At 43.5% G+C, this 27,400-nt stretch overlaps 1 protein-coding gene across 1 annotated transcript in view; it reads right to left on the bottom strand.

The window, feature by feature from the left end:
• Window positions 1–27,400, bottom strand: part of LOC115479195 (voltage-gated potassium channel subunit beta-1-like) — a 207,269-nt gene that overhangs the window by 54,771 nt on the left and 125,098 nt on the right. The window contains 2 exon segments of the mRNA XM_030217007.1: window positions 14,995–15,037; window positions 19,225–19,261. Coding sequence (XP_030072867.1) covers window positions 14,995–15,037; window positions 19,225–19,261 — 80 coding nt within the window.

Here is a 27,400-nt window from a genome sequence, read left to right as displayed (position 1 = left end):
ACAAAACACAAATAGAGAGGGTAATACAGCATACACAGAAAGTATACAGATAAAAAAGCCCGTGTCGGATCATCAATAAAGTATCTTTTTGTCCCAGTCTTGAAGGCCCAGTGTTGCTTTTTTGTCTGCACAGAACAAAGCCTTGCGCCGGAAGAAGAGGACCTCGGCTGGTGGGGGTTGGGGTCCCCCGCTAGCAAAGGTAGGTGACGGCGACGACGGGAGGGAGGTCGAGAGGGTCGTCGGCAGGGGGCCCAGGCCCCCATGGCCCCACCTAGTTATGCCACTGGCGGTAAGCACTAATGCATTCTTACCACATGCAAATAGGCAACGCGGCCGCTGGCTGATCTGCAAGGCTTCGTTCTGTTTCTGTGAGTCTGACGTCCTGCACGTACAACGTATGTGCAGGACGTCAGACTCATAGAACAGAACGAAGCCTTGCACCGGAAGAAGAGGACCTCGGCTGGCGGGTTTGGGGTCCCCTGCCAGCAAAGGTAGGCGACAGCGGGAGGGGGTTGGGAGGGTCATCAGCAGGGGGGCCCAGGCCCCCGTGGCCCCACCTAGCTACGCCACTGGCAGTAAGCACTAATGCATTCCTACCACATGCCAATAGGCACTAGCGCGGGACGTGCTCAGGCTTCCTGTGGTAGCTCTGGAATCAGAGCCTGCCAATCCCACACTAAAATAAAGCTAAAATAGTTTTTAGTGTGGGGGCATGTTTGGAGGCAGAGAGTAGGTGCACTCGGAGCTAATCGGCAAATCGTTGCATGCCGCCGATTAGAGTGGATTTAGCCCCAACTGCCTAGTGGTGCTAAGGGCTCGTGTGCTAATGGCCACATGCTAATTGGGAAATTAGCACGTGGCCATTAAGAGGAAAATTGAAATTGCGGCCACTTTACTGCCATGCTACAAGTGGCCTCAGCATGTGGGAAATCCACATGCTAAAAACAGCACAGGCCACTTTTTAGCACAGCTTAGTAAAAGGGATCCTTTGCTTTTTAAGCAAGTCTTTTCTGATGGGGAATATTAGGGGCCCTTTTACTAAGGCAAGTAGGCGCCTATGCGCATCCAACATGCGTCAAATTGGAACTACTGCCTGGCCACCGCGTGCCCTGGGCGGTACATCCAGTTTTGATGCACGTCCACAACATGCGGTAGTGCGGCACTTACCCAGTGGTAATCGGCAGTGTATGTGCACTGACGCTTACCGCCCAGTTAGCGTGTGAGACTTTACCGCTAAGTCAATGGGTGGCGGTAAGGACTCAGGCTAACAATGGATGTGCACTCATTTTAATTTTGATGCATATCCATTTTCAGACACACACACACAAAAAATCGCCTTTTTTTCCAGGCGTGCGGAAAAATGGACCTCTGCGGCTGCGCGTCCAAAACACGTGCCTACATCAGCACAGGCCACTTTCCAGTGCACCTTAGTAAAGGGGCCCCTTAGTGATATGGTACAATAGGGATTTTGCAAACTGTAAATTGCAAATTGTAAATTGTTTTTATTGCCTGAATAGGGTAGTGTGTGGGTGTGAGTGTTGTCTTTTGCTTGGGATAGGCTTTCCATATATTTTGATTGTTTTCCTTTTATTCATGTTTTATTCAAGTAAACTGCTTTGTACTACATAAGTTAAGCAGTATATTAAGTTTAATAAACATTTGAAAAGCTAAATATGAGAACCAATTTCTAACCCTTCCCAAAACACTTCCCTATCAAATGCCCACACCCCTTAACCACTAAAAAATATTAGCACTGTGGAACCTTGTCGATATTTTCAGCTAGGTTCAGGGTGACCACCCTTTTTAGCACATACTGTCACGTTGTGCCCTGGTTTCAGGCTCTCAGTCATCTCACCCCCTGGTGGCCAGATTGGATTGTCTGTGTGCTGTTTCCCATTCCAGACTTCAGCCCAGTCCAGATCTTCCAGCCTGCCAGACTTGCTTGTCTTGTTTGAGCCTGCATAGCACCCGTAGCTGCCTGGTGATTGCTGCAGCTATATCTCAGCTGCTGCTGGGCTTATTAGCCATTTGGAAACTCTCTGCTTTGCCTTTGCATCGCCTAAGGCCCTGGTTTGTTGGTGCTTGTTGCACTTCTGCCTAGTTTGGCTTTTATTCTAGTTCTTGTCTGATTCTGGTTAGTCTGTGTATAGTTTAGCTTAGGGTTATTGTTTGTTTCCTAGGCTTGTTCCTTGTCTGTCTTTTGTGTTTAGTTTCTGTTTGTCTGTGTTTCTTGTTCAGTGGCTGCTTGGCAGCTTTCAGTTCTGTCTCGTGTTTGTCAGTGTTTGTTCGCTGTTTTAGTGGCTGCTTGCTGCTTCCAGTTCCTACCCTGTCCTGTAAGTCCTGTCGGCCGCCTGCAGCCAGGGGCTCAACTCCTGGGGAAGGGTGGCTAGTGCAGGTGAAGTCTTGCTGTTCCTATCTGAGTTCTGTCTGGTTCCTGGTATGGGGTGGTTTTGCCTGCCACTGCCGCTCCTCGGCAGTGGCCCAAGGGCTCACAAACCTAGTTCCTGCTTTTGGAAAACGTGACACATACATTTGTATTTACCCACATTAACGACTTTTGAAAATTCTCCTCCTTCCCTCTCCCCCCTTGGATCTGATGTGGGAAAGTCCCCAAGGTGACTTTGGGGTTCTTTCTTTGGTTGCTACAGCTTCCGAAAAGTATAATGTCTCCTGGCTCCTCTGGCCCAGTGTGGTTTTCTGTTTTGTCACATGCCAACTCTGAACACTGTCAGGGATCACATTGCCTGCCACTGCTGTACAAATATTGCCCTGGTTTATGTATCCAGTCTGTCTTCATTCAGTACTGTATCACCCACGAGGAAGAAGAGAATGAATGAAGGCCTAACTGCTCTGGGATTCTTCTCCTCTGCCTAATTCATTCAGCTCTAGGATGACAGTAATGAAATGACAGCCTTTTAAGGAAATTTTTGAAGCCTTAAAGCTAAGTGATTTAATATGACAAGAGGCCAAAAGCCACCACAAAAACCACAACAGAACTTTTTACGAGCAAGGAGACTGACTTAAGAATTCAGGAGCCGTGCATTAATTAGAAGTTAATGGTGAATCTTATTATTTCATTCTGTAGTTTATAAATGTTTAACAACCTAAACAATTTTGGTTTGAGAACTCATGTTTGATTTATTTCACATTACAAATCCTTAGTAAGCTCTTTTGTGCAGACTCCTATATGTGATCTACCTTACTACCCTTATGGACACTGACATCTCCAAATATTTATTTATTATTATTTATTACATTTGTACCCCGCGCTTTCCCACATATAGCAAGCTCAATGCGGCTTACATAGTAAAAAAGTAAATAGAATTACAAAGTCTTAAAAGAGATTATACGAGTTATTGTAAATGTAATAATAATGGGGTAAAGGAAAAGTAAATTGAGCATCTGAGCATAGAGGGGAAAGAAAATGGGGAGGGAAGGATGGGAAGGAAAAGATAGGGGGTGAGCATGGGGAGAATGGGAGATATGGTGATGAGGAGAATGGGAGATGGTCTAATGTATAACAATGTCAGGACAGGGATCATGTGGGCGGGATTAGTTGTTGGATCATTGGTACTACTTAATTGCAAACTTTTTTGAAACATGGTAGTTCATGATCTGCCTTTGGAAATGGCATTGCATAACAATAGAAAAGATAAATTGATCTATTCCAGGGGTGAACTGACCATACAGGCATCTGAGCAGTGCTATCTGAGGAGCAGCGGGGGTTGAACCTAAAAGACTTTCACCTTTGTTTTCCTGACTCTTTGAAGTAACAGGCCTCAGCTTTGGATTAATTTATCTTAATTTTGCAACCTTGTCCAGCTGTGTCATTTAAAGGCCCACCCTCAACCCTCGCTCACTGTATCAAAAGGTAATTGAAAAAAACAATGAAATTACTTTGTATTTAAATGTGGGAGATGCACAAAGGGGTTCTGAGGGCTGTTTTCCATTTGTGGCACATACAACGGCAATAGTGCAAAGATATTAATATGAGCTGATTACCATTCAAATGTGCATTCCAAGCGATTCACAGCTGTTTCCGAGTGCTGCACAGACTGTAGTCCCTGCCTTTATTATGAAATTTTTACAGGAGGTCAGAAGCTGTCGTAGCAGCACAGCACTACGCTGAAGAGGCAATTTCTGACTGTTTTGTGTTGGAAGGAAATTAGTACTGGACAGTGCTGATGAAGAGGAGCCCAGCAGGTAGGTGAGGGCTATCTCTGCTTGTGCTGGATTTTTTCCCCCTGCTCTTTCTTGTCTTTTCCTTATTCTTTCTTGTCTTATCTTGCGGTAGAGGTAACTGAGCTCTAAGGTGCGAGGAATTGTGTAAAATTCAAAGATTGAAAAGTGGGAGGAAATCAATCCTTTTTTTGCCTCTTCCTCCTCCCCCTCCAGCTGTGGCAGCTTTGAAAGTTAAAAAAAAAAAAAGAAGCTATGCACGCCTTTTATATACGCAGTGTATGAAAGCCGTGGAATACTGTGGAGGGCTGTTCTGGGCATGTGCATAGCAGCCACGTTTAGTGATTGGCTGCCCTATGTATGTGCTGGCTTGAGCTGCATGGTAAAAGTCCATGCAGTTCATTTGCATGTTCTTTTTGTTTTTGTTAATCGCTCACTATTTCCACCACGGTAATTTTTACCGTGGTGGAAATAGCGAACAGTTCTTTCTAGGGACATTAGTGCATCGGGCCCTGAGACCTAAAATAAAATAAAATGTCTCACTCTCAGACTAAGGGACCCTTTTACAAAGACATGCTAAAAGTTGGCTGGCAGTAGCTGTAGCATGTGGTTTTCCCACGTGCCTTAGCACGGCTACAAAAAAGTTGATTTTTTATTTATGCCAATAAAGGCCAGGCGCTAAGTTCAAAATTACTGCCTGGCCATTTACCACGTGAGCCCTTACCGCCTCCGATTTAGAAGCGGGAAGGGCTCATGCGCTAACCTGGCAGTAATTGAGCAGCGCATGCCAATGTGGCCATGCTGCTGATTACCGCTGGAAACACCCCTGTGGTAGAAAATAGAAAATTATTTTCTACTGTGAGAAACAACGTGCACCAATATCAGAACTACCGCCGGGCTCCTGGGACTGCCCAGTGGTAGTGTCTTCGTAAAAAGGCCCCTAAGACCTCTTCACACCTCCCTTGGTTTGGTCCCAGTCATCTTTTTGAGCCGTTTGGAATTCAAGTTTCTCATTACTGTGACGAGATACATTATGACTTCCTAGACAATGCACATGAAAACAGCTGCAAGAGAAGTCAATATGTCAGTGACTCACTTATGGGCAGTGAACGGAGTGAATTCAGTCACTTTGGAAAGCATGTTTATGATTGCAGTAATTTCCAATAAGCAGTAAGTACTGTAATTATAGGTAATTACATGGTATTAATGTTACACCAGCATAGATTACTTGACATTTTTACCAATTTGGGCAGCATGGGCATCCTCGACTGATAATGGAAAAAAGAAGGGCGTCTCTGATGAGCACTTGGGCGACTTTACTTGGTCCATTTTTTTCTGACCAAGCCTCAAAAAGGTGCCCGAACTGACCAGATGACCACCGTAGGGAATCAGGGATGACCTCCCCTTACTCCCCCAGTGGTCACCAACCCCCTCCCACCCTAAAATTTTTTTTTTTTTTCCAGCCTCTATGCCAGCCTCAAATGTCATACCCAGCTCCATCACAGCAGTATGCAGGTCCCTGGAGCAGTTTTAGTGGGTGCAGTGCACTTCAGGAAGATGGACCCAGGCCCATCCTCCCTACCTGTTACACTTGTGATGGTAAATGTGAGCCCTTCAAAACCCACCAAAAACCCACTGTTGCCAAATGTAGGTGCCCCCTTCACCCATAAGGGCTATGGTAGTGGTGTACAGTTGTGGGGAGTGGGTTTTGGGGGGGGGGGGTTGGGGGGCTCAGCCCACAAGGTAATGGAGCTATGTACCTGGGAGCAATTTCTGAAGTCCACTGCAGTGCCCCCTAGGGTGCCTGGTTGGTGCCCTGGCATGCCAGGGGGACCAGTGCACTACGAATGCTGGCTCCTCCCATGACCAAATGGCTTGGATTTGGTCGTTTCTGAGATGGGCGTCCTCGGTTTCCATTATGGCCAAAAATCGGGGACGACCATCTCTAAGGACGACCATCTCTAAGGTCGACCTAAATTTCGTGATTTGGGCGTCTCCGACTGTATTATTGAAACAAAAGATGAACGCCCATCTTGTTTCGATTATATGGGTTTCCATGCCCCTTCACTGGGATGTCCTATGAGGACGTCCTCAGTAAAACTTGGGCACCCCTTTCGATTATGTCCCACCACGTCACTTTGTAATTGTCGATGCTTGTGAAGGGCAATTCTATGACTGGGTGCCCACATCTACATGTCCCTTGTGTGCAAAAAATTGCAGAAAACTTACATGTGTGTGTGTACACTTTCTTGTGAAAGTGCTAGCAGGATGCCTGCATGCTGCTCTGTAAGTGATGTGGAGGGGCATTTTTGTTAGAACGTCTAAATCAGAATTTGGACGTTTTAAAAAAACGTCCAAATTCTGAACAGGAAAGGAGGTCATTTTTTTCGAAAAAGATAGACGTCTATCTTTGTGTTCGAAAATGCTATGGATGTCTTGTGATTTGGATGTCCTTTCTTTTGGTCCATTTTCGAACAAAAAACGTCCAAATGCAAAACATCCAAAAATGAGGAAGAGTGGTTCAATGGTTAGTGCTGCGGGCCTTGATCCTGGCAACATGGGTTCAATTCCCACCGCCGCTCTTTGTCACTTTGGGCAAGTCAAATGCATATGACATCTAAGTTGAATTCGGACATTTTTTGTAAAACGTCCAAAATCAGAACAGGAAAGGTCTATCTTTTCCTTTTGAAAATGCTGTTTGAAAAAATGTTTTGTGATTTGGATGTTTTATTTTTTTGGTCCATTTTCAAACAAATAGATCCAAATGCAAAACGTACAAAATACACAAGAAAATCCACAAAAAATTGAAACCAGTCACATGTTCTAAGTGTGGTAAAAGCTTTGGTTGTAATGTAAATCTCAAAGTGCATCAGAAAGTCCACACGGGAGAGAAACCATTTGCATGTATAGAGTCTGGTAAAAGCTTTGCTCAGAAGGTAAACCTCACAATGCACCATAGAATACACACAGGAGTGAAACCATTTACATGTCCTGAGTGTGGTAAAAGCTTTGATTGGAAAGAAAGCCTCACATGGCATCAGAGAATCCACACAGGGATGAAACCATTTACATGCACTGAGGAGGTAAAAGCTTCAGTTGCATTGGGACAGGTAATTAGGGAATGTACACTCTTGCTATGAAGTATGGAAAAATAGCACTCTGGTATTTAGATATATGTAATGAGACCTCCTTTTCATCTACAAATCTGAATTCAAAGCCGAAATCTAATGATAAACAATAGACACAAAGCTCAGATGTTATAAAAACAAAAAAAATAGAAAGCTTGGCAACAGGTAGAATAGTGGAAAAGTGACATCCCAGGAAAGCAATACGGCATCCTTGGGGGCACTGCAGTGGACTTTATAAAATGCTCTCAGGTACACATCTCACCATTGCTCCCTTACCTTGTCTGCTGAGCCCCTAAAACCCACCCAAAACCCACCACCTCCAACTGTACACCACTACCATAGCTCTTACAGGTGAAGGGAGCACCAATATGTGGATACAGTGGGTTTCTGATGGGTTTTGGAGGGCTCACAGTTTCCTCCAAAATTTGTAACAAGTAGGGGGAGGTAGAAGCCTGGGTCCACCTGGCTGCAGTGCACTGCACCACTACTAGACTATTCCAGGGACCTGCATACTGTTCTAATGGACATGAGTATAACATCTGAGGCTGGCAAGTAATATTTTTAATCACATTTTTTGGGGTAGGAGGGGGATAGTGACCACTGGGGGGTAAGGGGTGGTGATCTCCGATTTCCTCCAGTGGTCATCTGGTCATTTGGTGCACCCCTTGTGTGGAGTAGAGGAGTAGCCTAGTGGTTAGAGTAGCAGACTTTGGTCCTGGGGAAGTGGGTTTAATTCCCACTGCAGCTTTTTTTTTTAAATAAAAACAGGTCTAGCTCAAAACGTTTTTGTTTTGTTCCATTATGGCTGAAAGACGACTAAGTCTTAGGAACGCCCAAGTCCCGCCTTGAACACACCCCTGGTACGCCCCCTTGAGATTTAGACATCCTTCTGATGGACTTCAGAGAAAAAACGTCTAAAAAGAGGTTTCGGAAATACTGATTTGGACGCGTTTGTGAGATAAACGTCCAAATGCAGACTTTTGTCACTCTTTGGACGTTTTTCTCTTTTGAAAATGAGCCTGATAGCGTGTTAATAAAGGGGGGGGGGGGGTGTACACATAGACTGAGCATGGGTGAGTAATGGGTGGGTCTCCCACTTACAGGCATAACTTACAGATTACTGCCACGTATACGTGACTGTAGCTATGCCAGATCTATGGCTGGTGTAAATGTGGGGGGGGGGGGGGGGGGGGGCTAATTGTAAAGCACCCAGATGCCATTATAGAGTAGACTCTCAACAGATGTCCTCAGGGGCCTGACTGGAGGTGCCCAATTATAGAATTGCCTCCTTAACGGGAACCATTTGAAAACTGTTATTTAGGTTTATAGTTACTGTGACCTACAGTTTTTTATTATCCTCTGATGCAACAAGACTCATAAATTTGTTTCCATGTACAGCACCTTATTTTCTGCGTGGCTCATACCTTTACTTTTTAAATGGAATTGTTTTTTTTTTTCTGTTTCCATTTGGAGCAATTCCAGCAGCTGTAAAAGTGAAATCCCCCTTCCCTCTAAACATATACTTGTTTTTCCTCCTGAGGGAACTGTGCTGAATACTAATTTCACTCGATGTACACCACCAAATGTACTGTACATAGTTGACACACCGAGGCATAGCTATTAGCATCTCAGATCTCGTAATTATCAACATATCCTCACCTCCTCATTAGTTTAGCCTGGTAATTTCTTTTCCCTTCCAGCTCAGTTGAAATCAGCGCTTGGCTCCCAGTGTTGAGAGCCTTTACTTGCAACCACCCGAGAATTTTATCCCCTATTTTGATAACACCTCCCTATGTTGGCATAGGTGTAGTTTGGGGTGGGCATGGGTGGGGGGGGGGGGGTGTCAGCACCCCACCAAAATATTTCAGGTGCTAATGCTGAATTGGTCTACCTCCTCCCCTCACTGCCAATAAGAGCATAAGTACTACTACTACTTATCATTTCTATAGCGCTACAAGGCATAAGCAGCGCTGTACATTATACACAAAAAGAGACAGGTATTGCTATACTGGGAAAGCCCAAAGGTCCATCAAGCCAGCATCCTGTTTCCAACAGTGGCCAATCCAGGGTCACAAATTACCTGGCAAGATCCCCCCAAAAGTACAAAGCATTTTATACTGCCTTATCCCAGAAATAGTGGATTTTCTCCAAATCCATTTAATAATGGTCTATGGACTTTTCCTTTAGGAAGCCATCCAAAACCTTTTTTAAAGTCCGCTAAGCTAACCTCCTTACACTTTGCTTCCAATATGAATTGGTTCCCCCTCACCCCCACTGCTAATATGACTTTCTTACACTTTGCTCCCAATGTGAGTTGGTCCCTCTCCCCCCAACGCCAATAAATCTTCCTTACTCTTTGCCTCGCCCCCTCCAAGTAAGCGAACAATCTACACTTACGTATGTAATGATCCCAAGGCCAGGAGCTCCTTCCACAACTTTGCATCATGGAGTTTTAAATCTGGCCATTTGATACTACCTTTATTGCTGACTATGACTGCCTTCCTCCAGAGGTTATGAATGCTGCCTTCATGTCATCTCAACTCCAGCCAACCTGGGGTGCAGAAAATCTAATCTAGTTGCCAAATTACAAAGGTACACTGAAAAATGGCTTGCGGTAGCGTAGGCATGGGTTTTGGGAGCACGCCAATCCATTGTTTAGCACGCCTGTAAAAAAGACCTCAAGGTTTTTTTTTTTAATGAAATGGACATGTGGCAAAATCAAAATTGCCACGCGTCCATTTTGGGTCTGATATCTTACCGCCAGCCATTGACCTAGTGGTAAAGAATCCATGCAGTAATACCTACACACGTCAAATGACACTTGGCACACGTTCATTACGCGTGCCCAAAAATAAAAATATTTTCAGATTGTGCATATCGGACGCATGCCAAAAATGAATTACAATACCTCAGTGAATCTCTATGCACACTCACAACTACTGCGTGTCTGCATTTATGCCTACAATGAGAGGAAAGACCTCATACTACTGTGGTACCACTTGTTAACTTTAACCGAAAAATATTTTAGGCTCACAGTGAAAAAGTAATCATGGGTTGGAAAACCTCTCATTGAACCAAACGTGGCAGTGGTTTGAAATGTTCATTAGAGATTCACTGAGTGTATTGTTGTAGAACGGAAAGGTGTGAATCGGACTATTTTGTAACACAAAAATGAAATTACCGCAAGAGCCACGTGTAGTCGGGCAGTAACTCCATTTTGGCGTGCGTTGGGAGCGAGTAGATGCTTATGCGGCTTAGTAAAAGGGCCCCCAGGGGTCCTATGCATGTGATTGCATAACACTAGCCACTGACTACTGTATGGCAACGAAAGAAGCCATTAACCACATGAGTCCTGTCCAGTTGGCGTAGCAAGTTGCGGGGCGGTGGGGGCGGTCCCGCCCCGGGTGTCAATGGGTGGGGGGGGGGTGGCTCTGCTAGCAAGTCCCTAACAGCTCCATCCACCCAGCAGCTGGTGTGGTGCGGAACCTCGCGTCCGCGCTGCTGTAGAGAAGAAAATCGCCTCGTCGGCCCTTCCCTCACTCTGTCCTGCCCTCGAGGAAATAGGACGTTACATCAGAGGGTGGACACAGGTGAGGGAAGGGCCGACGAGGCGATTTTCTTCTTTTACAGCAGCGCAGAGTCGCGCAAGGCGCCGGGTGGACGGAGCTGATAGACAGGTGGGGACTGGTCGGGGGGTTGGCCCCGGCGTTGCCGTTACGCGGGGGGGGGGGTGCCGTGTTGCCCTGCAGCCGGGGGGGGGGGGGGGGGGGGTGGGGGGTTGCACGCAGCAGCGATCCGCCCCGGGTAGCAGTGAACCACAGAACGCCACTGAGTCTGTCAGCATGAACTGGAACTGGAACTTTGCAAACGCCTGAATAATCCCACCAAGACACAAATCAATAATCTCACTCTTATAAGAACATAAAGATGCAACTGCCGTGCTGCCCCCTTTAAGCTGATGACAATATACAGCAGAACATGGATTTGCAGGGGCTGTTATGACTACTTAGAAGTGGCTCCTGTGTTTATTTAAAGTTGAGGTAGAATTGTATTGATTTTTTTCTCTTTTTTCTACTGATATTACTGGTATAAGAGTCATAAAAAAGTTGAGGTAGAAATCCACGACGCTGCATGCAGATCAGTGGATTCTGTGTGGGATTTCCACCATCTTAAAGTTGATGGCCCTAGGTAGGGTATTGTGTAGCTGTGGTTGAGTTGCTAGAAAACTGTGTTCTTATACAATAACAGGTACTGTGAGAGAGGTTACTTTTTTGTGTAAGAAAATGATTCTGTGATGTTTGAGGGGAAGAATAGAGACAGAGCTGTTCTGGCTGCTCAGACTACCTGTCAAGGAATGAATTTCCATGGCTTCATTACTCGAATTGCAGTTCAGCTGAGACAATCTCATTCAGATCTGTTTCATTAACTCACTTTCTGGTTCACTGCCTTGAAAAGCTGTGTGGAAAAATCTCAGAATGCCTGACTCACCCGTTTTATTCAACTACACACTGGGACCTTGTTTATTAGAAAAGCCTGAATCAGTCAATGTGAAATAAATTAGGATCAAATTTTTTTTTAAGTGGCAGCTAAACAAATATAAGAGGACTGGATTAGAAATCAAAACTAGCAGATTATATAATAGACTAATATTTCTGAAGCCTGGGGAATCTTCGTTCCTCTCTGAACACACCACCCAAACTCTCGTACACGCTCTCATTACCTCTCCCTTGACTACTGCAACTTACTCCTCACCGGCCTCACACTTAGCCACCTATCCCCTCTTCAATCTGTTAAGAACTCTGCTGCACATCTTATATTCCGCCAGAACCGATATACTCATATCACCCCTCTCCTCAGGTCACTTCACTGGCTTCCAATCAGATACCGCATTCAGTTCAAGCTTCCCCTTCTTACCTACAAATGCACTCAGTCTGCTGCCCTCACTACTTCTCTACCCTCATCTCCCCTTACGTTCCCGCCCGAAACCTCCGTTCACAGGACAAATCCCTCCTCTCATTACCCTTCTCCACCACCGCCAACTCCAGGCTCCGCTCATTCTGCCTCGCCTCATCCTATGCTTGGAACAACCTTCCCGAGTCCTTACGCCAAGCCCCCTCCCTGCCCATCTTCAAGTCTTTGCTTAAAGCCCACCTCTTCAATGCTGCGTTCGGCACCTAACTCTTACCTTCAGGAATTCCAGACTGCCCCAATTTGTCTGCCCCTAGGTCTCTGACTGTTCACGTGTCCTTTAGATTGTAGCTCTTTGAGCAGGGATTGTCCTTCTATGTTAAATTGTACAACGCTGCGTAACCCTAGTGGCACTTTAGAAATGTTAAGTAGTAGTAGTAGTAGTGATCACTTTGACTCTTGCCTTGTAATCACCTGAAGTTCTGTAGACATCATATTTCCTCGTCGCGCGATGTGCTGGCCCCCAGCCCTTCACTTTGGAGGAAGCATCTTCTGAACTACTGTATTAGCCCATCAAAATATTTGTTTTGATGTATGCTTTCTAAATAAATTATATTATAAAGACAAATAACAAAAAAAGAAGTACCAGGGGCCTTCACAAGCGGGACAAAATACTTTTATTCTGTATATCAAACTAATACCATAGACCCAACACAGGCCGTGTTTCAGCGCAAAGCGCCTGCCTCAGGTTTCATTCAATATTAATCATCTGAACTTGTAACACCCACTGATAACTGAATTCCAAATAAAACTTAAACCAAGTCCACGCAAAATAGCATGTATGATCTATCTGGTTGCAATACACAGGATCGCTGCGTCTTAGTTTTTGCTTACTTACACTCAGAATGACTAAGACTCAGTGGGTGTTACAAGTTCAGACGATTAATATTGAATGACTCCTGAGGCAGGTGCTTTGCGCTGAAACACGGCCTGTGTTGGGTCTATGGTATTAGTTTGATATACAGAATAAAAGATTTTTGTCCCACTTGTTAAAGGCCCTGGTACTTCTTTTTTTTTGCAATTTGTTTTGTGCTTTGGACCCTCTTCTTGTTGTTGCGTGAATTATAAAGACAAAGCCATGGGACTTTTCATATAGTTACTATAAGATAGTATCATACAGCAGGTGGTGGTAGGAGTTAGGTTCCATATCATGATCCAGTGTTATCTCTAAACAAAGATCACACTGAGCTCTACTGGTCACAGTGAGGGGCATAATCGAACAGGGCGCCCAAGTTTTCCTGAGGGCGTCCTAGCAGGACGTCCCCACGAAGAGGGGGGGGACCCGTATTATCGAAACAAGATGGGCACCCATCTTGTTTCGATAATACGGTCAGGGACGCCCAAATCTCAACATTTAGGTCAACCTTAGAGATGGTCGACATAAATGTTGAGATGGTTGTCCCCGTTTTTGGCGATAATGGAAACCGAGGATGCCCATCTCAAAAATGACCAAATCCAACTCATTTGGTCATGGGAGCAGCCCGGCATTCGTAGTGCACTGGTCCCCCTGACATGCCAGGACACCAACCGGGCACCCTAGGGGGCACTGCAGTGGACTAACTGATGCTCTAACTGAACGGAAAAAGCCCTTCCCTTACCGATCCCTTAGCGATTCAGAAAGGACGGGCATACATGAAGGAAATTGCATGCAAATGAGCTGCTCACTTTTAGCTCATTTGCACACGATTTCCTTCCTATGAAGCCAGTACAGAGCAGCCAAGCATTATCATGGCTGCTCTGCGCATGCCAAAGACTGCTTCATAAATGCAGACAAGCTGCGTGTATAATAGCCGTCTACAACCATAAATAAATTGCCATCTACAACCTTAGAAAAATACAAATCCAGGTGAAAACGTCCAAGTGCTTGTCAGGGATATCTTTTTTTTTTTTTTTTAGAGTATGGGTGAAGGACGTCCTTCACTATGCCTGGATGTGAGAAGGATGTCCATGCCTGGATGTTTCTGTGAGAAGGATGTCCATACCTGCTATGCCTCCGACACCCCCCTTTATTTATTTGGATCACAAGTAGCAGCAGTGGGATTTGAACTGTGCTCTAACCACTAGGCCACTCCTCTCCCTTGAAATTTGGCCATTCCTGTGGGGAGGGGGGGGGGGCAGTTCAGGACATCCAAAATGTTTGAAAGAAGGATGTCCACACCTTCGCTATGCCTCTGCTGACACACACATACCTCCCCTCCCAGGGACCTGCATACTGCTGCGATGGACCTGAGTATGACATTTCAGGCTGGCAAAAAAAGATTTTAAAGTTGTGTTTTTCAGGATGGAAGGGGGTTAGTCACCACTGGGGGAGTAAGGGGAGGTCATCCCCGATTCCCTACAGTGGTCATCTGGTCAGTTTGCACACCTTTTTGAGGCTTGGTCGTAAGAAAAAATGGACCAAGTAAAGTCGCCCAAGTGCTCGTCAGGGATGCCCTTCTTTTTTCCATTATCGCTCGAGGACGCCCATCTGTAGGCACGCCCCAGTCCCGCCTTCATTACGCCTCCGACATACCCCCGGGAACTTTGGTCGTCCCCGCAACGGGAAGCAGTTGGGGACGCCCAAATCGGCTTTCGATTATGCCGATTTGGGCGACCCGGAGAGAAGGACGCCCATCTTCCGATTTGTGTCGAAAGATGGGCGCCCTTCTCTTTCAAAAATAAGCCTGAGTGTGGTAAAGAATTGTAAGATAGCTGGTACTGAAAATACTAAGGTACCCACCTTCAATAATGTGTTTTCTCGAGAGCCCTCTTTCTGTTCCGCTCTAGATAGATAATTAAATACATTTTAGATTAGTCAGAGAAAATAACACATTCCAGGTTGATGCAAATTATCCATACTGAGAAAAGCGCAAGGGTAACAAGAATACTGAGCAGAAAGATAGTTTGAGGATCTCAAGGGACCAAACAGATCCAATAAAATTTCCATGAAAATGTTAACAAGTATCAGCATCACTGTCAACATTCCCCGTGTGGCAACCTATTTATTCATTGTAGTACACATGAAGGTATATACTCCATCACTCAAAAGGGTTGTTATGGGGAAATTTTGAAAACATCTGTACACTTTGAAAATTGGACCTGCATAGCTATTTCTGCAGTTAGGACCCATGGGGAAAAAGTTGGCATAATGATTTCAAAATCAAATCTGTGCACACATTTTAACTCCCCTATTTCCCCTCTGCTCCCAGGAATGCATAATCTAATCTATTCTGAATGTTTATAACCCACTTAATCCCACATGGTCCAAATCAGTTTCCAAAGAAAGCAAAGCAGTACAGCACTCCTGGGAGGATATATCAAAATTTGACCAGAACACACCAAAATTAAATTAAGGGGCCCTTGTATTACTGCAGTTTAACACAGACTTTTACCACATGGTACCTTTTGGGGACATTCCCATTATTTTATTGCAGGTCACATGTTAATGTTCCCATTAATGTGCGATACTTGCTGAGAGTTAATGTGGGACCATGTATCGCCTCCTATTTAGGAAGTGGTAAGTGGTCCAGCATTAATCCTGAATTAGTCAGTTACCCCCTGGATTCTATATGGTGCACTTAGATTTATGCACTTAAATCAACATGGATTCTATAACACCGTGTTCTTCTATAACAATGCTCTCTTCAGCTTGGAAAAGAGACGGATGAGGGGAGATATGATTGAGGTCTACAAATTCCTGAGTGGTTGTAGAATGAGTAGAAGTCGATTTTTTACTTGTTCCCAAAGTACAAAGACTAGGGGACACTCGAGGAAGTTACATGGAAATACTTTTAAAACAAATAGGAGGAAATATTTTTTCACTCAACGAATAGTTAAGCTCTGGAACTCTTCCTCCAGGAATTTGTCCAAACCTTTTTTAAACCCAGATACACTAACCGCTGTTACCACATCCTCCGGCAAAAAGTCCATAGTCTGCTATTGAGAAAGACATGGGAAGCGACTGCTTGCTCTGGGATTTGTAGTATGGAGTGTTGCCACGATTTGGGTTTCTGCCAGGTACTTGTGACCTGGCTTGGCCACTGTTTGGAAAACAGGATACTGGGCTAGATGGACCATTGGTCTTACCCAGTATGGCTACTCTTATGTTCTAAAGTATTTGGCTTAACAAGCTAATGAGCGCTGATAGCAGCACTTAACAAGCAACAATGAGCACTAATTGACACTGATTAGAATTTAGGTGCATAGCTCACTATAAGCATATTCTGTAATGATGGGCGCCAAACTTCTAATGTGCGCAGGCAATAAAAGGTGTAGTTATAGGCAGGGAAATGGGTGTTTCATGGGTGTTCTGAAATTTAGGTGCCTAGTATAGAATATAGCCCAATGCGCCTAAATCTATGTGCCAGGATGTATACTATGCTTTAATTGGTATAAATGGATGCGCGCAGATTTAGGCACTGAAATATCAACTAAGCTTATTCTATAATCGGCGCCTAAATCTAGGTGCTGATTATAGAATATGCTTAATAGGCACTGATTTCAGCGCGATTGTTTAGGCACCATATAATCTCTTCCTTAGTGCATGGAAAGTGTAATATGCTTGCTGACTAATGCGTCAATGCCCAGTCTCTTTCTATGCCATGCTCCTGAAGGACAAATATCTAAAAAATGCAGTACCATTGGTTTAACACGTGATAATAGGCAAACTACTGCAAAACCCCTTAAAGTGGTCATGGGGTAGCCTGTTTCAGTGCGCTAACCACATGTAGACCCATGTAGGTGCAGAAACCCAAAGAGAGATATCGGATATTAGGGGAGAGATTAGTAAGCTCGACTCAGACCTTGGAGTGTTGGTGTCGGAGGATCTGAAGGTGAAGAAACAATGCGATAAGGCAACGGCCATGGCCAGAAGGATGCTAGGCTGCATAGAGAGGGGCATAACCAGCAGAAGAAAGGAGGTGTTGATGCCCCTCTACAAGTCGTTGGTGAGGCCCCACTTGGAGTATTGTGTTCAGTTTTGGAGGCCGTATCTTGCTAAAGATGTAAAAAGACTAAACGTAGTGCAAAGAAAAGCTACAAAAATGGTATGGGATTTGCGTCGCAAATCGTATGAGGAGAGACTTGCTGACCCGAACATGAATACCTTGGATTTGTTTGCAAAGCAATACCTCACTTAAATCATTCTAGATTTATACCCTGAATGTAGCGCCTAGAAAATCTCACTCTGTGGCCTAAAATCTCACTCCTTTGCGTGGTAAATCTCACTCGTTGGGATGGTTCACCCTTGGCATCTCCACAATCAAGGAGCTAATTCTGGACCACGTTTCTACATCAGACAAAACTGTCCATTCGATTCTGCTTGCAGCAAGAGATCCAGCAGGTGTTCCCATCAAAGAAGCTGCTTTATTTGATCTTATTTCACTGCAGAGAGTGATCTGTGTTTCAACCTTGGGGTCAGATCCAAAATGGATAAATTCAGCTGCTTTTTTTTTTTTTTTTACTTTCCTTTCTGTATCACTCTGTCCTCAGGCAGGGTCTGAAAGCAGTTTGATGGACATTTTGAAACATTAATTATTTAAGCTCATGTATTAGTTTTGCTTTTCCCTTTTGTAGCCACAGGACTCATATTTGCATTATCGACTGTCATACTAGCCATAGAGAGGGATTTATTAAAAACTGCATACTGTGGCATTCAAATGAAGGGTGCCGTGGTGACTATTTTAGAGACGCAGAATATCTGGAAGGGGAGGGAGGATTAGCCCGATGGAAGCCGTAACAAGTGACCAAAATCCAGGTCTATGGTGATCAGCTGCAAACAGGAATCCGTTCTTCCTTGGTCCCTTTCCTCCCCCTCCCCACAGTAGTGGGGCTTCTTGAGCAGAATTTACATTGTCATCTTTTCTTAGGTGGTTTTACATTTATTGTAAAATGCCTAGATGGCCCTGCTATAAGGTAGTATATCAAGTATATAATAAACTTGGAGACTTGGACAGAACATAAGCATTGCCATAATGAGACAGATTGAATGTCCATCAAGCCCTGTTTCAACAGTGGCCAATCCAGTACCTGTCAAGATCCCAGAACAGTAAAACAGATTTCATGTTGCTTGTCCTAGAATATGCAGTGGATTTTTTCAAGACCATCTAATAATGGCTTATGAATTATCTTTTTAGAAATTATCCAAACCTTTTTTTAACCTGCTAAGCTAATGCTTTTACCACATTCTCTGGCAGCAAATCCAGAGCGTAATTACTCATTGACAGAAGAAATATTTTCTCTGATTCGTTTATAAAATGTACTACTTAGTAGCTCTTTGTATGCCGACTATTCCTAATATTTTTAGAAAGATCTAAACAAGTGAGTCCACATCTACCTGTTCCACTCCACCAGTATTTTATAGACTTCTATCATATCTCCTCTCAGCCATCTTTCTCCAAGCTGAAGAGCCCTAGCTGCTTTAGCCTTTCCTCATAGGGAAGTCCATCCCATCCCCTTTGCATTTTCGTCACCCTTCTCTGTATCTTTTCTAATTCCACTATATCTTTTTTGAGATGCGGCAACCAGAACTGTACACAGTATTTGAGTTGAGATGGCACCACGGAGCGATACAAAGGCATTATAACATTCTCAGTTTTGTTTTCCATTCCTTTCCTAATTATATCTAATATTCAATTTGCTTTCTTAGTTGCCGCTGCACACTGAGAAGAGGGTTTCAACATATCATCAATGATGACACCTAGATCCTTTTCCTGGGCAGTGACTTCTAATGTGGAACCTTGCATCACATAAATACAGTTTGGGTTTTTCTTACCCACATGCATCACTTTGCACTTGCTCACATTAAAAAGTCATTTGCCATTTGTATATCCCGTCTCGTAAGGTCCTCTTGAATTTTTCCCAATCTTCTAACTAGAAGCTTGTTATTTCTAAATTCCTGAAGGGCTTTTACTGCAAAACTGCATTATTGTGAAAAAATAAGGTTTCTGTTCTATTGAAACTTACTTTCCACCCAGTATAATTTGGTTGTTATGACCAGACTGGATCTCCTGCAGAAGGGAGAAAAATGGAAACAAAGAGTTACTGGTTAGTGTCTAAATTAAATGTTAGCATGTTCATTTTAAGAACAATAATATGTTCTACTGTGGGAGGATGGCTCATTCCATACGGAGAAAGTTCAGCCTTGACTTTTACATCATGTTCCAAGACCTTACAAAGCTTAGTTACCATGGATTTTTTCTGATAACAAAAACCAGATTCTGACTTAGGCAAAAAAGGATTCTAACTCAGAGAAATCAATTTTTGTCAAAAGACTCAAATCACAAAGGGGTCCTTTTAATAAGTTGTGACAAAAAGTGGCCTTAGTGTGCCCTTATGCGGGTCTTTTCTGTGTGCTAAGGCCACTTTTTGCATGGCCAGAAAAATGGCCGTGTGCTAACGTTGCCATGGAGACTAGCTGAGCCCTACCACCACCTACTTTGTAGGCGGTAAGAGCTCATGCTCTAATCCTGCACTATCAGTTAGCATGTGGTAATGTAGCTGTGCTAACTGATTAACAAAGACATGCCCACTCACCGAAAAAAATAAATTATATTTTTTTAGCGCACCAGTAGTACACGCACATGTCAAAAGCATTGTGGGATGCCTCATCATGCTCTACAGTAAGCCATTTTACGTTGCGATAAGCATACGTTAGTGCTTATTGCAGCTTGGTAAAAGGTCCCCAGCGTAGCCTATGGTGAAAAATGGAATAGTAACATAGTAACATCGTAGATGACGGCAAGACAAAAGACCAGCACGGTCCATCTAGTCTGCCACGATAAACTCATATTGTGTATACCTTACCTTGATTTGTACCTGTCTTTTCAGGGCACAGACCGTAAAGTCTGTCCAGCAGTATTTCCCGCCTCCCAACCACCAGTCCCACCTCCCATCCCGGCTCCGGCACAGACCCCGTATAAGTCTGCCCTCCCCTATCCTAGCCTCTCAACCACCAACCCTCTTCACCCCACCACCCAATTTCAACTAAGCTTCTGTGGATCCTTCCTTCTGCACAGGATTCCTTTATGCCTATCCCACGCATGTTTGAATTCCGTTACCGTTTCATCTCCACCACCTCCCGCGGGGGGCCATTCCAAGCGTTCACCACCCTCTCCGTGAAGAAATACTTCCTGACATCTTTCCTGAGTCTGCCCCCCTTCAATCTCAATGGATTAATGTCCGTGTATTTCTCATCTGGACTCAACACTATCAAAGAATGTTTGGCACCTTAACCTACCCCTTAGAAAATAATACTCTGAGCCCACTCTATCTGAAACCCATTCAAACGCCTGTAAGGGATCCTTGCAGGACCCTCACTAGCCCTGTATGCTCCTGCACCCAGGATCATGCCAAGTCAGAATAGAGAGGAGGGTGTATACCAACTGGTGAGAGCATCCCCCCTTCTAGGGATGACTGTTATGGTACTGCCTGCCACTATATAAGCCAGAGACTCATAGGGCCGGATTCAGAAAATGGCGCTGAAAAATAGGTGTCGGGGAAAAAATCAGTGCTCAGCACTATTCTATAGAAGGAACTCTGAGATGAGCACCCTTTACAGAATAGCACTTAGTGGGGGGATTCCCAACTTGGGTGCGAGGAATTACACCAGCTGAAGCCTGATGTAAATCCTGGCATGTTGGGCGCAGATCCCTGGAATTCTATCACATTGTATGTATCTTTTGAGAATACTACTACTACTACTTAACATTTCTAAAGTGCTACTAGGGTTACGCAGCGCTGTACAGTTTAACAAAGAAGGATAGTCCTGCTCAAAGGAGCTTACAATCTAAAGGACAACATGTGCAGTCAGCATACAATCTAATATGGACAACATGTGCAGACGTCAAATTGGGGCAGTCCAGATTTTCTGGATAGAGGTGAAATGGTTAGGTGCCGAAGGTGACATTGAAGAGATGGGCTTTGAGCAAGGATTTAAAGATGGGCAGGGAGGGGGCTTGGCGTATGGCTCAGGAAGGTTTTGTTCCAAGCATAGGGAGAGGCAAGGGCAGAAAGGGCGGACCTGGAGTCTGGCGTGGTGGAGAAGGTGGCGAACCCCTGATCGTTGCAATGTTAGGGATTTGGGTGCCTGGCTTATAGAATAGTGCACAGCCAGATGTGCACACAATCATGCTCCCTGGTAAGCTGGAGCACGTGAGCAGGTCATACATTTTTAGGTGCATCGTTCATAGATTTTACATGGTTGCTCACAAAATTTTGTTTTGTTGTGCGTATACAGAAATGCATTGCTAATGCTGGAGCTCAAAAATTGTTGGCTTTTTTAAAACTTGCTGCTCAACACAAAAAAAAATTTGCGCACCCCAAGCCGCTCCTTAGAGGAAAACACTGCACACAACTCCTAACTGGTACCAATGAACATCAGCAATTGATTGTTAGAATCCAATTACTGACGTTAATTGGCTCATTAATCAATTGGTTGTGCGCCCGTCTCTGGATCACACCCAAATTTGGATGCAGATATTTTGGCACCCTTTAGAGAATCTCGGGGATATTGGTTTCGTGCTGTGTGGAGTCAGATTCCGTCCTTGGGGCCCTGCCCTTGGGTCTTCCTTATACTTTATCTTGTGTATTCTGCCCCCACAATGTGAGTTCATTGCATTGTTGGATTTGTAGTTCCAATATGTAAACTGTAATTACAATTCTGAAAGTTATGGCCGTTCCCCTGCATGCGACCCCTCCTCTCTTCCCTCTTGTAATTCTATTGCCTTTTTACCATATTCTTCCAACATTTATCATTTGCCACTGTTAGCATTACCTCAACAGCCTGTGGTCTAAGGGTTAAACTGAAGCAATATCAGACAGACTCTTCATGCACCTGGACAGAACTATTTTGTTTCTACTACCCTTGATGCGAAAGTATTGTTTATTATATGTATTAAATAACAGTTGACAGCTAAGAGGCTAATACTGAAAGTGATTTAAGTGGGCAGGAGCCTCTCCTGCCTGTTTAAATAGCTTCCCGCCGCCTAACCAGGGATATTCAGTGGCACTTAAACCAGACAGTGTTCTATATATCCCCTGAGACCGCCAAAACAAAAATTGGGCAGGTCATGGGCAGCGCTGGGGGTGGCTTCATTTAGGACAGTGCAAGAGTTATCCTAAATAAGGCTGTTTAGCTATGCGGGTGCTGGCTCTGAATACCGAGCCGGGCACCTGTATAACTTTTTTTTTTCTTAAAAAGTAGCCCCTGAGCCCTGTCTCCTCCCCCCGTGCCGATGTCCCCTCTTTCCCCCCTTTCCTCCCCCCAGCCCGCATCAGGAAGACTCCCCTGCCCACCCCCTGATTCCCCAACCATGAAGGTAAGCCCCGGGTTTAACTATATCTCTGGTAGTCCAGCGGGTTATTGAGGGCAGGAATGCAGCCCCCTCACCTAGGGGCGTAGCCAGACACCCAATTTTGGGTGGGCCTGGGCCCAAGATGGGTGGGCAGAAGAACTCGCCCTGTCTCACAATTGATTTGGTCTCTACCTCTCTCGCCTGCATGCCATATGATCTTTTTTAAAACATCCCCCTCCCCTGAATACCTTTTAAATAGCAGATTTCACTGGCAGCGAGCAGAAACTATACACACTGCTCATGTTGGCCCCACAGTCTTCCCTCTGATGCAACTTCCTGTTTCCGCATAGGCAGGAATATATCAGAGGGAAGGCTGCGGGGCCAGTGTGAATAGTATGTATGTAGCAGGCGAAGATCTACTATTTACAAGGTACTGTATGCAGGAGGGACAGTTGTTGGGAGTTTTTGGCTGGTGGGGCTTGAGAATCCCTGCCAGCCACATCATAGGGGTGCTGCTACGGGTGGGCCTGAGCCCAGAGTGGGTGGGCCCGGGCCCAAGCCCACCCTTGGCTACACCACTGCCCCTCACTCCTGCCCCTTGCGGTGCCTCTCCTGGTACTTAGTGTACTACTGTGAGAGGTTGTGGCAGCCACTTTATAGAGGTACTGCAAAGGGCAGGAGTGAGGGGGCTGCGCTCATGCCCCCAATGACCCTACTTGGCAACCCTGAGACTGGGCCACTCCCCTTACCCAGTTAACAAAAATATGTAAATAAATGGATACAAAGATGCCCCATATGTTCAGCTTCTACCTGTTTCAACAGCTGCGTCATGAGACAATGATATTTTACTCTCTGTAGAAGATGGCTATCTTGGCAAACGAGCTGCAGCTACTTAAGTATCAGACTTGCAACACTAAGGCTAAAGTGATTGCAGCCCACTGAGAAAAAAAATGTCTTCAAATGTTCAGAGAACAAGCACTTAAGTAACCGTGGACTCAAGGCAAGAATAGTAAACAGAAGGAATGGATAAATCATGTTCAGTGGCAGAACATCTTCACAATTGCCCCCTTTATGTGTGTTATGTTGATTTTTATTTGTATGCTTTTAATTATTTATTATAGTTATGATGAAGATATTCCAAACATGGCCATGTTGGGCGTCATGTTTGATTGAAGCAATAAAGTTTTGACTTTGTCTATCTGCATTTGGATTCTCTGTTCACATTGCCTGTTATGGCTCCTACCTTCTCTATTTGTTGGTAAGAATTATGGTTAAGCTTGGATAGTACTTGAGTTACAGTGACAAGGTGGACAATACTCACCAATGCCTGGATCACTCAAGTCATGTAGCATCACAACAATAGCGTTGGAGACCTATTTAAAGGAAGGGCTGACCCATTGTGGGATAGTTATTTTAATGGTTTAATAAAAGATATCACAACATGCAGCATGTCCTTTATCTGAAAAATCTGTTCTTCATTCAATATATTCTGAAAGTATTGGGCAGATGCAGTAGAATTCATAATAAAATAATTTATAAATAAAGAACACTCTGTATTACTTGGATGTCTCAATTATTTTATAGGTATAGTTGGACAGTGTTTAATGTAGATACGATGCAGGACCCGTACTTGTATAATTCAATATTTTCTGTATTGGTTTGGTCTAGGAAAGCAAAAAGGCAGACAGTCTGCAAGCTCAAAGATGGAAAATGTACGAAGCAGATCATTAAAAGACAAAACATAGTTTATTGATAAAAAACCAATTAGAATATATATATATATATACACTCAAACAGCCCGACACAGGCCGTGTTTCGCCCAACAGGGCTGCTTCAGGGGCTACAAAAGAAATAAATAATAAAATATAAACATATATATTGTTCATCACATACATATTTATCTGATGTCAAATGTTATTATCTAAAATCACATCATAAAATCTACATTAATATAAAAGTTAACATAAAAATATAATATACATAGATATAGTTCTTTATTGGTGTCATAATTTCATATACATGTTTTTCTTCTCTACTAATTATTTTTATGTTATATATTTTTTATGTTAACTTTATATTAATGTAGATTTTATGATGTGATTTTAGATAATAACATTTGACATCAGATAAATATGTATGTGATGAACAATATATGTTTATATTTTATTATATTATTTCTTTGTAGTCCCTGAAGCAGCCCTGTTGGGCGAAACACGGCCTGTGTCGGGCTATTTGTGTGTGTATATAATATTCTAATTGGTTTTTATCAATAAACTACGTATGGTTTGGTCTAGAACAGGGGTTTCAACCATGGAGATAGAGCATGCAAATGTATCTCATGCATATTCATTGTGGGTATCCTGAAAACCTGACTGGATATGTCTGTCCTGAAGACTGGGTTGAGAACCCTTGGTCTAGAACATTTGAGTAAAATTGCTATTAGATTTATTATTTATTGTAAAGATTTATATGTTTTCATGTTTATTTCTTAATATATACATAGATATGACGGGTAGAGTAGATATTGAAAGGGTCCATTTACTGGATTGTATTGGCATTTATTGCTTTAAAATTCAACTGAACTGTAATATGCCTTGAACTACTTTTGGTTAAGCAGAATATAAATGTCTTTATTGAATTAAATTAAATGAAATAATGACTTTTAGGTTGGATTTAAGCTTGGTACTCAGGACAGTGACTAATTATGACATGTCATTAAATATTCTTTAGACTCTAGCAATTTGTAGCGTGAGCAGAGTGGCTCTGAAAGCTTAAAGCTTTTCTTCATCATGAACTGACTGTGAATATAAATTATAGCAAAAAATGTTACACATAGGGAGCTTGAGGAAAGCTGATTTATTATTCACTTATGGCATTATAGTCAATCTGAGACTGGGCTGATGTCCTATTCAAACTGACCACATCTGGTTCAGTTTTGTGCTATGGCATCAAAAGTACTGTACTAAGAAATGGAAAATAAATCCACTTGAATCCAAATCAATGTGATGAGTTTACTTTAATTTCAAGTGACTACCAGATGGCAATGGATTGCGGTAATTGTATTCCAATTTGCTTAGAAAACTGGTGAATAATGCTATAAAGGTAGTACTCTAAATCCAATTGAAAGGACAAGCTTAATATGCAGGGATCTACAATACAAAATGATTCCCAGCAAACAAATGCTATATAAATAATCCAAGTGTCACCAGTGAGTATAAACTTTTTTTTTTTTTATTTGTATCCTGCGCTTTCCCACTCATGACAGGCTCAATGTGGCTTAGGTACTTATTTGTACCTGGGGCAATGGAGGGTTAAGTGACTTGCCCAGAGTCACAAGGAGCTGTCTGCACCTGCAGTGGGAATTGAACCCAGTTCCCCAGGACCAAAGTCCACCACTCTAACCACTAGGCCACTGAATGTGGCCACACAGGCTTCTGTTTCTGTGAGTCTGATGTCCTGCACGTATGTGCAGGACATCAGACTCACAGAAACAGAAGACTGCGCGGCCGCATTGCTGATCTGCAGGGGCAGGCTTCTACATGGAATGTTGCTACTGGAATAGCAACATTAACATTCCATGTAGAATCTCAATAGTAGCAACATTCCAGAATCTCAAATTTTTATTTTGTTACATTTGCGCTTCCCACTCATGGCAGGCTCAATGCGGCTTACATATTGTATACAGGTACTTATTTGTACCTGGGGCAAAAAGGGTTAAGTGACTTGCCCAGAGTCACAAGGAGCTGCCTGAAGTGGGAATTGAACTCAGTTCCTAGGACCAGAGTCCACCACTCTAACCACTAGGCCACTCCTCCACTTTTTTTTAAAACATTTTATACATTTTTAAATGTTTTTTTTTGTGGATCCTCAGAAGCCTGGCTAGCTAAACGCACATATTTTTTTTTCAGAGCAAATGCTGGCCGTTCATCACGATCTAATTTGTAGCTGTTGAACAGCTGCTGAATTACAAAGAACAGCAGTGGATTTACGATTGCAGAGCTGCAGCCTAACGGACTGAATGCTGAACGGGAGTAGAAGTCTTTAGTTTGATTGGGCAGGTCTTGTGAGTGAATTTTTTTGCAGCCTATCAGAATGGGTTTTCTGTGTCAGAGACACTTGCCTGCCGCCATTTTCCCGCTGTTAGAAGAAGTGTTGCAGCAATGTGGTTGTGAATTTTGTCACCTTGGAAGAAAGAATTATAGTTTATTCTTGGATGTTTTCTAACATATTTTCTTCTATTTTTAGCGGACCTCTACCCTGATGAAGTAATTGAAACCTCGCCATGTTGGCAGAGGCTCCGGTTTTGAAAAATTGAAAGCTAGTAGCTTATTGGGGGAGGGGTTCTATATTTTCTGAATATGAGTTTTGAAGAAGGAATGTCTACAACATTCGGATTGATGACAAATGGGCAGCATTTGCATCTGAAAAAAATATATATATTAGTCCAGCTAGCCTGACTTTTGAGGATCCACAAATGTTTTTTTAAAAATGTATAAAATGTTAAAACATTTTATAAAGTTTATACTCACTGGTGACACTTGAATTGGATTATTTAACATTTGTTTGCTGGGAATATTTTTGTATTGTATAAAAGTAGTAGTGGCATCTATCTGTAGGTATGTATGTGTATCAGTATATCTATCTATCTATCTATCTATTTATACTGTATTGTTACTAATAAATGCCTGGGTTACTATTAGAAACAATGGATTTTCTGAAGTCTAGGGTGGGCTATTAATGGAAGCACCATTTCTCTCCTCCACTCCTCCTCTGTGCAATGACCACCATTTTTCTCTTTCATCCTGCCTGCTCTCCTCCACTCTCCAGCCCCCCCCCCCCCCCCCATATGACCGG

This window comes from Microcaecilia unicolor, chromosome 10 (assembly GCF_901765095.1).
Source record: "Microcaecilia unicolor chromosome 10, aMicUni1.1, whole genome shotgun sequence".
NCBI lineage: Eukaryota > Metazoa > Chordata > Amphibia > Gymnophiona > Siphonopidae > Microcaecilia > Microcaecilia unicolor.
This window is presented reverse-complemented; position numbering and strand designations above follow the sequence as displayed.